Source organism: Diuraphis noxia, unplaced genomic scaffold (genome assembly GCF_037042655.1).
Source record: "Diuraphis noxia isolate RWA-SAM2 unplaced genomic scaffold, SU_Dnox_SAM2 contig0004, whole genome shotgun sequence".
Taxonomy (NCBI): Eukaryota; Metazoa; Arthropoda; class Insecta; order Hemiptera; family Aphididae; genus Diuraphis; species Diuraphis noxia.
This window is the reverse complement of record NW_028301714.1, coordinates 8,012,111-8,025,808: the sequence shown is the minus strand read 5'-3', so window position 1 is coordinate 8,025,808 and position 13,698 is coordinate 8,012,111. Positions and strand designations below refer to the sequence as shown.

At 27.1% G+C, this 13,698-nt stretch overlaps 2 protein-coding genes across 5 annotated transcripts in view; one reads left to right on the top strand and one right to left on the bottom strand.

Moving 5' to 3' along the window:
* The window catches only part of Eaat2 (Excitatory amino acid transporter 2), a 29,787-nt gene extending 23,691 nt beyond the window's left edge, over positions 1 to 6,096 (top strand). For both annotated transcript variants that reach the window (XM_089225423.1, XM_089225424.1), the window contains exon 12: positions 4,284 to 6,096. In XM_089225423.1, coding sequence (XP_089081549.1) covers positions 4,284 to 4,394 — 111 coding nt within the window. In that variant the 3' untranslated portion in view covers positions 4,395 to 6,096. The remainder of the gene's footprint in view (positions 1 to 4,283) is intronic.
* A 4,390-nt stretch (positions 6,097 to 10,486) lies between these two features.
* On the bottom strand, positions 10,487 to 13,673 carry RpL9 (ribosomal protein L9). Of its 3 annotated transcripts, none has more exons than XM_015515117.2 (4): positions 13,516 to 13,673; positions 12,652 to 12,903; positions 12,378 to 12,588; positions 10,487 to 10,614 (listed from the first exon to the last, which is right to left on the bottom strand). In XM_015515117.2, exons 1-4 carry the CDS (start codon positions 13,618 to 13,620, stop codon positions 10,511 to 10,513), a joined length of 672 nt encoding a protein of 223 aa, XP_015370603.1. In that variant the 5' UTR covers positions 13,621 to 13,673; the 3' UTR covers positions 10,487 to 10,510. The 3 variants fall into 3 exon arrangements, with proteins under 3 accessions (XP_015370603.1, XP_015370604.1, XP_015370605.1); XM_015515118.2 differs by having other exon boundaries at positions 13,462 to 13,595; XM_015515119.2 differs by lacking the exon at positions 13,516 to 13,673 and adding an exon at positions 13,390 to 13,410.
* Between the last annotated feature and the right edge of the window lie 25 nt (positions 13,674 to 13,698).

Below are 13,698 nucleotides of genomic sequence, written 5' to 3'. Positions count from 1 at the left end.
GTTTATTCATAGACCTTAAAGGTAAACTAAATAAATAGATCTAAAAATATCCTTATATTTATAGGTATGATACGTAGAACAAAGATTGTGTTAGGGTATAATATAGGTGAATTCACATAAATTATAGAATCCAACTATATAATCATATAAGCATCCCATTTCAGAAATTCATAACGATTTATAATTCATTGCATATTATATACAAGTATTCTCATTTCCTATTATACTTATATAATATTATGACTAATATAGGTAGGTACACCGATTACTGTATACTATTTACATCGCTTACATCTATTACCTATACTTGGCTGTTTGCTAACTAGCTAACCAGGAAAACGGTGAAAATATCACAATACAAAAACGAGGTTTTGTATGACACGATGCTGCAGTATTATTATAATTCGTAACCTCTTGGTATAACGTCATTACTAAAGTATAAATAGTATCAGTATTATTAAGCCATAAATTAAAACAAAAAAATTAAATTAATATAAGTTATATACCTACATTTTCTAGTTCATCAAAAATATAATTAAAGCAAAATAATTTAACGTTTACCAATCACTGTTACAATCATATACAATCGAGTTTGGAGTGGCTCTCAACAAAATATTTTCACGAACGCCCTTGGTCGGCTTGAATAATCGATTAGTAATACACTCCGATATTAAAGTATAAATGCTTACAGTATTACACAATTAATACGAATAAATATATTTAGATACTATTATTGTGTATAATATGATGATTATTATGATCTTTGTAGTGTAGAAAGTAAAATCGAAATTCGATAGTAGTATTTATAGGAATATCTATAACTTTACAACTGTTTGTAAGAAATAGTTAGTAACCTAACGCCATACGCCCTTGCATCTAATAATATAAAGAATACTGAACGATGGTCAGCCATAGCTAAACCGCTAATGTGTCATATTAAAATGTTCAATAATAAATTAAATATTTTGTTTCCACAGTTATTTCCGTATTTTAAGTTTGACTAAATTATGTATGTACTAACTACTAGGTATGCTTATTTTATTTACAATATATATAACTACCCATGTGAATTTTTTAAGTATGTTCATTGTTCATCCATTATCAAACCTTATTTAAAAAAATTAGTTTTGACACTTAACTACTTGCTTTTTATGTTTAAATTATCCATATGTATATTAAAATTCTGATTTTTAGAATTTTTAAATCTAGTTAAAGCTAATATTTTGAGTATTAAAAGTATATTTAAGGAGTATCTTGTGGTAATACCAGCATTTTTTTTTAATGAAAACCTATACTTCATACATGCCTTAAAGCAAATTCTGAATCATATGGCTGTACTAAACATTTTTATGTATAAATATCTATTGTAATCGAAATTTGAACGAAAAGTATCTGAATTATTCTAGCTTGAATACCAAATAGCCAAATAAGTATACTAAGTTAATTAAATGATATTTTTTTTAATAGATACGACCACAGTAATTATAATCAAGTAGGTGTGTCAAATAAAATATGTTTTAATAATCACTATACTTAATCAAGTATACTCAGACAATTTCGAAATTTTTAATATTACAAAATTATTATTAATGACGAATCAATTGATTCTGATATTCAGGTAGATACCGGGTATATTATTTTATAAATAAAATGCATTTTATAACTTACTCATAAACTTTTTCTCTACGTAGTACGTTTCCAAGTATACTAAACGAATTTTCAATAGCCTTTAACTGATACATGATTGAAATAAACATTTCAATTAGTAGTAAATCAAAATTCAATGTAGCATGAGCCCAAAAAATCCATTATATGAATTTATATATTGTAAAACATTATGAAGTTGTCATTGTATAATTTATCGGTCGCCGAATGTATTAAATTCATCATGCGGTAACGGTGAATCACATTTCCCGCCTCTCATATTGATTAAGAGTTCTTCAGTGTTCTTCACAAGTCACGACGAACGATGTAAACGTACAAAATATAACACCTGTAATATACAAACCTATTAAAAGTGTTGAAAACCATTTCAATTTATTTTGATCAATTTCAAGTATACATCTGCTGTGATAATGTTGATATAAAAAACATTCGACGACCATTGAGTTTATCTATACAATTCAATAACGTATCTGTATTATTAATTAATTATGAAACAAAGTTTAAATATTGGAACTAATATTAAAATATCTCATTTCCTCATATATGTCGCTCAGGAAATAAGAAGTATTAATTATAATATACGCGAATACAGTGAGTTATGAATTGTAACTAAACGTTTAGAAATATTCTAACCAAACAACTTTGAATCTCATGGGTTCAAATGTTTAATATTTGGAAGAGTCCAAAATTTTTCAATTATTTTGTATCCACCAATAATTTGGGCTAGTTTTCCAATGCCATTGTTAATGTCATGTCAAAACCTAATATTAAACAATAATATTATTAGTATAGTTAATGTAACTTTAAGACTTAAGTATTTAATTTTAATATAAATTGTATTATAGTTTGATTCGTGAAAGTTCTTGTCAGAAAACAAAATAATATACAAACGTATTTTTATTTTAATAATTCATTTATAATTGATGACAAGTGATAACTTTTTATATGAGTATGATCAAAATCCTATGACCATTTTTAATGTATATTAGAAATAAAGTGAATACCCCCTGAAATTCCTACACAAAATACCAAATATAATGATATTATAACAGCTATTAATATTTTTGCTTATTGTAAAGTTGCAATGTAATAACGACTACGTCAGTGACGTGTAACATAGGGTTCAAGTATTGCTTAGACAACACCTTAAATTGATAGAAAGAAAATACAACATTTTATTGGTATAGGTATAACAATGGTATAACAATATTATGTAAGGTATATCACCTTAAATTACTATTTAATTATTTGAGTTTTAACAGTTTTTTTTTTAAATGTATTCATCGTATGCCACTGGTTTACGTTATACCGACCATTCAATTATCAAATACTTCGTTAAACTCGTAGTATACCAAAGCCTGCAAATATTATAATAATAATGTATGGTATAAATTTGATTGGAAATAATGTCAATTTTTTATTATGTATAGATTTCTTAAAAATTCATGTAAGTAAGCTAGTTACAATATATTATTATTTTTATTTTATTTTCGTTAAACAAGTGTTAAATTTAATTTCATAAATATAATGCTACTGAACAGTTAATGGTTATATACTAAAAAAATAAATAGTTTGAATATTATTGTTAATTATACTTACTGGATAAATTATGATCTATAGTGAATAATAATTACTAGCAAAATAATTTTATTAAAACCGCTCAAGAAGTATCAATTTCTAAGTACTATAACATATACAGTAACACATCTCCAGAAAAAGGTCACTTGTAAAAGCATACTTAGACACTCAAAGCTGTAGTCTTAAGACACTTACAATGCAATTATTTATCCTTGGTAATTTTTTTATGGGCTGCCATGCAACTTAAATATTTAATTTATTAAATAAACAACTATTATGACTTCACGATACAATTTTAAAAACACATATAGGCTTCATGTCCTTTGACTACCGACTATCGTCTACCATGTATGTAAATATTCTATTAAGTACCTACTATAATAACAATGACCTGCATTATGATGACCCAGATAATAATATAATGTTATTGATATTTGGTATAAAAAATTTATAAATTGAGTTCGTGTCTAAAAGTTTACATATTATAATATTTCTTTTATTTCTTGTTTTTTAAATTTAAATTTCACGTACAATGAATGCCAAGCCTTATTGGGAGAATTCGTGTGGGGAGGAGGCGAACTGTGTTTGCCATAGACACTATATTTATATGCGTGTTAACTGTATATATGGTTGGATATAGAGGAGTGCAAGCTAAACTTATTTTTCTACTATATCCTCGTGATAACATGATTGTAATATGTCATAGGCTAAAATATTCAATAAATGAATTACATCCTGAATAATATTAGGTATATAATATTATAATTATTATTTATTATGTAAACATAAATTAATAGATAGGTAGAATGTTTACAAATCACTGCCCCATAACTATAAAGTATAAACGGCAAGCGTACAATCACAAAAGTAACCTACCAATTTTAATTACCCAAATTCCTTGCCTTATTATAATCATTTCCAACTTTTTCCTATGTCCTATAGTTATAACAATTATTAACGTGATTTAATTATTTTAGTTTACATTTTTTTACTATCTTGATTTCTAATTATTTAATGTTCGTTTTCTCTCCCCTCGACAGGATGATGAGAAAGAAGCTGAAGAAGCGCACGTCAACGGCATGTTTGTTATGCAAGAACAAGAACAAAACGCACAGACAAATCAGAGTTTTTCCACCAACACACCAGTATAAAATATATTATTTACAATAAGTACCTATAACAACTACGACGTGTTTCCAGTATTATCATGTATATATTATGTATAACAGTCAACAGAGCTGGTTGTATAAGATCGCACGTGCTGCTGACGACAATTCATATATTATGACTCGAACGTATTATTATTATTATTATTATTATTATTATTATTATTATTATGTATTATTAGTAGATATTTTACTTATTTTTATTATTATTTTTCTGTGTTCATGTGACCGTTTACATTATAATTATCATTTACAATTATATTTTTCGTGGCTGTTTTTTAAGAAATCACGATGGTAAAACATAAATTATATCTGCAACAAGTCAAATGTAACATAACCAACTGACGTATTAGGTGTACAAATGTGCGGTATAGGTAGGCACTTCGGAGATTGTGACGGTTGATAGTTGAAAGTTGAAACAGTCAAATATTCGAGGTAGGTATCTATAATATACAGGATGTCCTGCGAGGATTTACCCATTGCGATATCTCACGAAATAATGGAGATATCAAAATTCTGATTTTATAATGAGATTTACAGGGATAAGAACTACAATTATTTCATTTTTTAATTTATTTTAATGTTTTTGTAAAAATTTAAAAAACATATTTTTTTATTTAATTATTTCCAAAAAAATTAAAGATAGCCATTTTGTATAATTTATTTTTCTAAAACTATTGACGTTCCAACATTTTATTTTTATTAATTTCCGATTTTTAATATTTTTTTTAGTTTTAAAGAAATAAAATATGATAAACTATTAGGAGCATAGAAAGTATTCGGCTGGCCATATGGGAATGCGCGCGGCGCGGTGGGTCACATATGTTTGATAACATTACGGTGCTAAATAATTTGCAATTTTTCTCGAAACTAAAAAAATATTAAATATCGGGAAATTAATGAAAATAATATTTTGAAACGTCAATATTTTCAGAAAAATAAACTCTACAAAATGGCTATATTTATTTTTTTTTGGAAATAATTAAATAAAAAAATATATTTTTAACTTTTTTATCAAAACATTAAAATATGAAATAATTATAGTTCTTATCCCTGTGAGTCTTATTACAAAACCAGAATTTTGATATCACCATTATTTCGGGAGACATCTCAATGGGTAAATCCTCACGGGACACCCTGTATCCATCAGTATAAATCTAGATGAAGCGTTAACTACAAAAAAATTGTATCATAATTCATAATATCATATTTTACTGTTTTAAACTCTGTGGCCGATAATTATATATGATATAATGTCTCGCCTAAACCAGCTACATGATTCATGACATATTACTATAATCGGTGATTATTAAAAATAAAAAAATTAATTAAATAATACAAGTACAAGTACACCTATCGTAAGCATATAGGTATATCATAACAGAAAACGAGAAAACCTTTGTTTAATTTAATTCATATTTTCAAGAAATCATTAATCAATTAATAATACAATATAAGTAGGTATAACATTTAGACTTAGTTGAAAACATTTTGAGTTACCATCGTGCCCCCTTGAAATTATTATTGTTAATATTATTATTTGTGTTTTTTTCTATCGTGTCAGTATATAATATTATTAATAATATTGTACTTATAATATATAATTATATACTTGCCATATGTTTATATAATATCGTTAATATCATATTATAAATATATATATGTGTAAACATATACAGGTATTGAACTATTATCGTTGAAGTCTCTTTAATCTATATTATAATATTATGAGCTTATTGAATTTATGCCACAAGTCACCACTATACTGTGTATCGCCTGGTTTGACAAATAATATTGTAATATTATAAATATTATAATTATATTCATCGAGTGCATAACTCTCCCACACTGACACGTCACTGTAAATACCATTGTATTATAATAAAAAATCCAAATTAAACGATTAAATTCCGCTTGATCCAGGAATAATTTAATTCAATTTTTGTCCAAAATATTGAAAATATTCTAAAAATAATTGGACTCTAGACTGATGAAATTTTGAAATTCAAACGATCTGTTCAAAACGTCCAAATATCAATAAGGTATTTAGGTTGCAACACTCATCAGTAATGGCACAGACTAGGCATTGGTCCAGGGCCCCATAAAACCTTCCGCCGTCATTAAGCCTCCTTCGTTTTTTTAAACCAAGAGGCGGTCGTCGATATTTTTACTAAATCCTTTTAAATCAAGGAAAAGTTGGTCGGTTAAATTCACAACACAAACCGGTTTAGTAAATCGGGTTGTTGGACTGACATTAATACATTTTTCCAAGTTATACATAGATATTAGATACCCTTATATATATATTTATTCAATGTCTAAAATGATAATAATAGTGAAAAAAAGGAAACAATGATTCAACGTTTCAACACAATATCACCTGTGTGCTCCTCTTCTTGAAGATGGTATTGCACATGATCACTGCAGGAGTATTATAGCGGTGTAAGAATTCAACAATTCGATTATATATTACTATTATTAGTAGGTAGGTATATGACACGATGGTGAAATAAATTACAATTATCTATCTTTAAGTTAAGTATTACACCTGTAAATATAGTAAATCGATTAAAAATTTCGTTGATGCAGAGTTGACAGTTGTTGGATCTACTTGGCGATCAAACCCCGACTACTAGCGATGAAAATTATATCATATTTTAATATGCTCGTACACAGTCGTGCACCGTGGCGCCGAACACGTAACTTCAGGTACCTATTTCAATTGAACTGCCTTCAAAATTTTAAAATGCCTTTAAAACAATGAGCGGTTCCACTTTCCTCCAAAAACGAGGTACCGTTTTCCTCCACTATCCATTTTCCACCACAAAATATAAGGTTGATTTCCATTTTCCTCTGCATTATTTTCGACTACAATTATTTCTTTTTTCCTCCAATATTTTAGCCAGTGTTGTAGTGTTACGTGCCGTGTTATAAAGATAGAGTAAGGCTAGGATCACAGTTTGAGCTAATTGATTGATGATTACATTCTGGTATCGAATATCTATATCAGCTACCTATATCGACAAACGCTAATTAGTCCGAGCGATTACAAAAAGTAAAGTAATTATTCATATTAAATCTAATTTTTCTTTTCTTTAAACAGGTATTCATTTGTTGCTGAAATTTCCTATGATTATAAAAAATATATATACCTAAAATAATAATCTATTTATTTTTTTTCAATACATAAATTATTTATACTGACTATTTTATTATTATATCTTTTATGTATTGGATGAAAATGGACAGTGGAGGAAAACGGTATCTCTTTTTTGTAGGAAAACGGCTACTTCCTAATCTTGCTGCTATAGTTTTATCAAACATAGGTAACCCGAGAAAATTCACCGAGTGTTGAAGTATGGCAATAACGACGAGTCAATAATCAGTAGATCACCATTAGGCACATGATGGTTACCTAAGCAGCGTTATAGTAAGTATTAAAGTACTATAATACCCAATAGTTACCACCGAAAAAGCGTATCGTCGTACATGATGTTTGTTATAACAACAAAATTTGACTACACACAAACAATAATAGTTATAATTATGGTATTATAACATAACCGTTTCTAAGTCGAAAAACGTCCTAAATGTATTACCTATATTTGAAACATTTATTCTTCTCTATCTCTATATCATATATTACTATAATATTGATGAATTTTATCGGGTAATACCTATACGCAGGTGTATGTATAAACATAAAGAAAAATGTTTCACAAGAGTACGAGACTGTGTATAGAATTAATAAACCTGCAATAGAGCCTATTCTTCTATTTTTCTCGTTTCTTTACAACAGAGGTCAACAAACTTCTGTAATCATAGGTACCTACATAGTTGTACGCAGTCTGTAGTCTCTTTTATAGGCCAACAACCGACATTTCCTAATCAAGCGATCGCGCGGTACATTAATAACAGACACGTATCCAAATGGTCGACTAGTTACGACTCGTGTAGCTGTTCGAATCGATATCGAATGCCTACCTAAAAGAGTTTACAAGAATATCCGGCGCTAAACATTAACTGCTGTCTATTTAGATTGAACTCAACAGGAGAATGCAATTAAATTTTGTACTACACATACGGACAAGGCCCACATTTAATACAACTGTTTTATATATATATATATTTTTATTATTATAACAAAAAAATTTTTTAAGCCATTTTAAGTGCATTTTACACTATACTTTTTGGCATTTTTTTTTTTTAGTGCATTAAATTATTTAAATTCACAGCTCTAATTATAATTTATATTTTATCCACTTAAATAACAACAGTTTTTGTCACAGTAAAAACACGGAATTTTAAAATTTGTCAACTTTAAAAATGTTCTCTATATTATAGTATACTAAAATACCAATAGGCGCAATAGCATCAATATTTCTTGAGATTTCATACCCATAGATATTATTCAAATGTATGTTTATACTTGCATTAAGTTGCAATAGTTTTTATCAATAATTTAGTTACCTACAACCAAACATGTGCTTCTATCTATTGGTTAAATATTTAATAAGAAAAAATAGAACGTAATATTACTAATATTATGTTCTTGATATCAACATTATATATATATCATAATTATTCTATTCTGTGATATCAATTTGGAATAAACGTAGATTATTTTGTTACTAAGAAATCAGTCACTGCACACATCAATTAAAAAAATTATTTACCCTTTAAAGATTTAATAATTTTGGGGTATCAAAAAAAAAAAAGTGACAAAACGGGAATATATTAATTATTCGTACATCAGTATCTGATAAAATTGAATTTTTTAACCAAATAGATCAGTTGTTACTTGTTACAAGAAAGTACAACAAAACCCTAAATATTGAAGATTTTGTAATTTTTTGCTTTTAACAATGGTATATTTTACAGGATTATGTTGAAGGGGGTATTATCGAGAAGGGTACGTAAAAAAATTTCATTAATTCCAAGAAAATAGTAATGTTGTTCATAGTTTTTTATAGTATTTTCATGTTGATGAATGATAATACGTGCAACTATATTCTCTGTAGTTGGTGATGTATTCAGACCTACCGGAAATATTTCAAAACATTTAGCTTTATTAATAATAATAATTAATAAACATCACCAACATGGATCTCCATGATTGTTGTAAATATCAATGTCAAATACTTTAATCAACACATCAAAAAGATTTTGAAAAAATTTAATTTTTGAACCCATGATTGGACATAAGCCTTTACAACTTACTTATTGAACCATCAATCAATTTTACATGCAACCTGATCTTTGTGTTTGATAAGGAATATTTTGGAAATTAAAATGCATATATGGAAATTTTTTATGGCTACAAATCCTCTGCCCTAATGTATAATACTATTTATAGTATTGTACATTATAATCAATTCTCTAGTTTCATATTTCTATTATCTCATCAAGACATAAAATTGATGCCTCAGTTCTGCTGCTGAGGTATAAAGAAGCAGAATTAAGTACATCATACCTCATAACTATTCAAGTTTAAGAACACAATGAAATAGTTAAATTATTCCACGTGAGAAGGTATATTAAATTTTAAAATTAATGTTACTGTTACTGTTAAATTGCATAGAGAATCAATATACAAACACATATAATTCAAAAAACTTATTATTTAAATCAATACTTTAAAATGATATTGACAATAATTAATTTAATATGCATGAGAAAATTTAGAATTATTTTAATATTAAAAAATAATATCATTTGCACTTAAAACAGGATACACCATACATTTAAACCGAATACCAGGCAATATAACAAGAGTTTTCTAAATGGATCTATACATACACCAATGTTGAATAATAACCACACTCAAACACCACTTTTCAACTAGACAATAATCGATATACCGAAAAAATACCACATTGCATAATATTTAAATATTATATGCTGGTTAATATATATGTCCAAATACTATGACAGTTAAACACATAAATAGATTTATAATTAACTGTATGATATATCTGAGGTAGTGCACACCAGTCAAAGAGCAGACAGTAACCTATCAAAGAACTGTTTGTAAATGTAACCTCAATATAAGGAAATAAAAAAATAAAAATACACAATTAAGCGTATGAAATAATCAATTTTTATTCCTCTTGTACAACTGTTGTCTTTTCAGATACATATAAACCATCCAAGAACTTACGGATATCCTTGTTCTTTACGGTTGTAGACTGTTGGATTAAAGCAGCTAGAACAAATAATAAATAATTTATTATTACATCTAAAAACTCAAGTTATTAATTAGAATATGTTAAATACATTCTATAAAATTCAATAATATATTCAGAAATTGAATCAAGGACTTACACACTATTCTGTCCGATAATTAATACTTTTAATAATAATAGATTAAAATATTAGGACTGTTTTTTAGATTTTGAGTGAATGCAAATGGTAAGATGTTTCAAACAAAATGTATCAATTGTTTGTCTACAATACCAATGTATTTAGAGATGTTATCACACTTTTAAAAATTGACTTGACTTGAATTTAGAACTATATCAACTTAACACTCATCAAGACCACTTTTTTGATACTAAATATATACATATTTATATTTTATATTAAAATTATTATTTATTTTATTAGGTATAAATTTGATATATAATACTTTTTTTTAATATTTTAAATTTATGAAATTTAAATGACGATTCTTTAAAATTTTAATTAAATATCTAAAAATGTGGCCTATTTAACTTTGGGTAGGCTTATCAAGAATACAAAACAGTTTTCAGAAATAACAATGTGTAATCGGGTCTAATGATATTGATTTTATGATATACGTAAAGGTAAACAATTCTATTACTGTATCCATTTGCATTAAGAGGATGTTACGCCCACAGCATATGTTGTCTTCATGCTTACAAGTGTAATGTAGCAAATTTTATGCTCAGCAGATCACATTTGGCCAAATTAGTTTAATAATTAGAGTAAATTGAAATATTATAAAATTTAAAGGTAAGATTATTATAATGAGACGACCTTGTGGACTTGATAATATATTTTAATTTTGATGTAGATTATTAGTGTTTTAAAGGTACATCAAAATGTATAAAATACTTATAACTCGCTTTATAATAAAAGTATCATGAGATCGTCAAAATAATATTTTTAACTTAAAATTTTATACAGAGTTAATTAACTCTAATTTTTATACAAACAGAGTTAAACGAGATTTGATGGGTGCCATATTTGATGTTATGCAATTGTAATATAGAGACAATACATGGCGGGATAACATCCTTTAACGGATACAGCAATCCTAATGGTAGACAGCAATTAGTAGCTTCAAATATTTAAAATAGGATGGCTTATCTGTATATTATAAAATCAATGATATTGGGTAGATTGACAAAGAGTACATGCAAATTAACATACATTACTTTCTGTTTATAAGAGTAAAGCCGAGATGTTGACTTGTACTTGTAGGAACCAATGCTTTATTTTTTTTACATAGTCATACACAATAAAAAACTTTGCAATCTATTTGATTATGCCTAAATCATATTATTTTAGAAAATATTTAAAACCTAATTAGATTATAAAGAAATTGAATCTAGCATGTGTTATATTTAATATTATAATTATATGTATTTAAATTTCAATAATTATCATTAATGCTCTATCTAAGATTAGTACAAACTACATGCTTAGTCCAACTTTGAATCAACTTAATTTTGAAAAAAAAATTAACAAAAATTAAGTCTACAATAATTTAAATAGTTCCTTTCATAATTTTAAAAACTATTATTCAAGATCAATATTTCAGTTTTAGATTATTTAACTGCCTACCTAACTAAAATTAACTTGAAAGTTAAATATTATGATTATTATTGAAAAAATCAAGTTTCATTATTTTTATTTTAAACACAAGTGAAACATGTTTAACAAAAAGGTCGAGAGTTAAATATAAATAGTAGGTACCTACTTAAGATAAAAAATATAATATACCTGATCTAGAAACTTTTTCAATGTCATTTCCTTCAACAATTAACTCATCTTTTTGTTTTGAGTTAGTGATGGTGACACCTGGAGACATCTTGACACGTCTAATGTATTTTTCACCCAAGAAATTTCTGATTTCAATAAGTGAATTGTTTTCAGAAGTAACACAATTGATGGGAAAATGGGCATATACGGCTCTCATTTTGTATAAGAAACCCTAAAAATAAATTTTAAAAGTTTAACTAAATGAATACTCATTATTAAATTAATTAGTTCTCACCTTTGTGACACCTTTAATCATATTTTCAACATGAGTGCAAATGGTTCTAACAGCAGCCAATTCTTTCTTGGTGCCAAACCATTTTTCTACAGTTAACACGCGGGGTCCTTTTAGGTATATATCAACAGCTAAATGTTTGAAGTTCCTTTCTAATGAACCACGGGGACCTTTGACAACTATAATCCTCTTATTGACTGTGACATCAATGCCTTCCGGGATTTTCACTGATTGGTTGGCGTTTATGGTCCTCATCTGAAAAGTTTTAATAATGTTTTAAATAGGTATTCAATACACAATAAATACTAAACAATAATATATCATATCTTGTTTAAGATTAAAAGGTTAATCAAAAATTAATTATTTAAGATGTGCATAAAAAATTTCAATATTTCAATCATATGCAAGAGACATTAACACGATTATGCAGAGTACCAAAATCTTAAAAAAATTGCACAGTAAAATCACAGATTATACCGATGACCGACTGATGAATTATTATTTTTTTTGATATAATATGGTATTATACGGGTAAACCGACTAAGTGTCGAAAACAGCCACGAAAAAGTCGATACATTTTAAAATTTCAAACTCACAGTTTGGATAGGTACAAATGTTTTAAAATAAGGTGAACTGGTAAAGTAGTGTCCGAAGTTTGAAATTTAGATTGATGTGGGAATGAAAGGAAATGAAAACTGAAAGTGCCGGAGGAGCGTAGTTTCGGCGGACGTCAACACTTACGTTCTTGAAAAATATAAAAAATATATTCCTGAACGCGAACACTAAATAAAATAACGATTGCGAAGAACTTACTGTTTCGATCAATTAGGTTTTAAACGTAATATCGTAGATATAAACTTGGATTACCTTGGATGAAAATCCGGACACACCGAAGTCGCAAACTAGAATCGAAGAAGAGAAGAATTTGTTTAGGTACGAATTCGAGGTTATGATTTTATGAAAAAATGTCATGAGGACGTGGTATAAGCGATATAAGTTAACGTGGGGTATCTTGTGACCATAGTAACCATTATGGTTTGATATTAATTT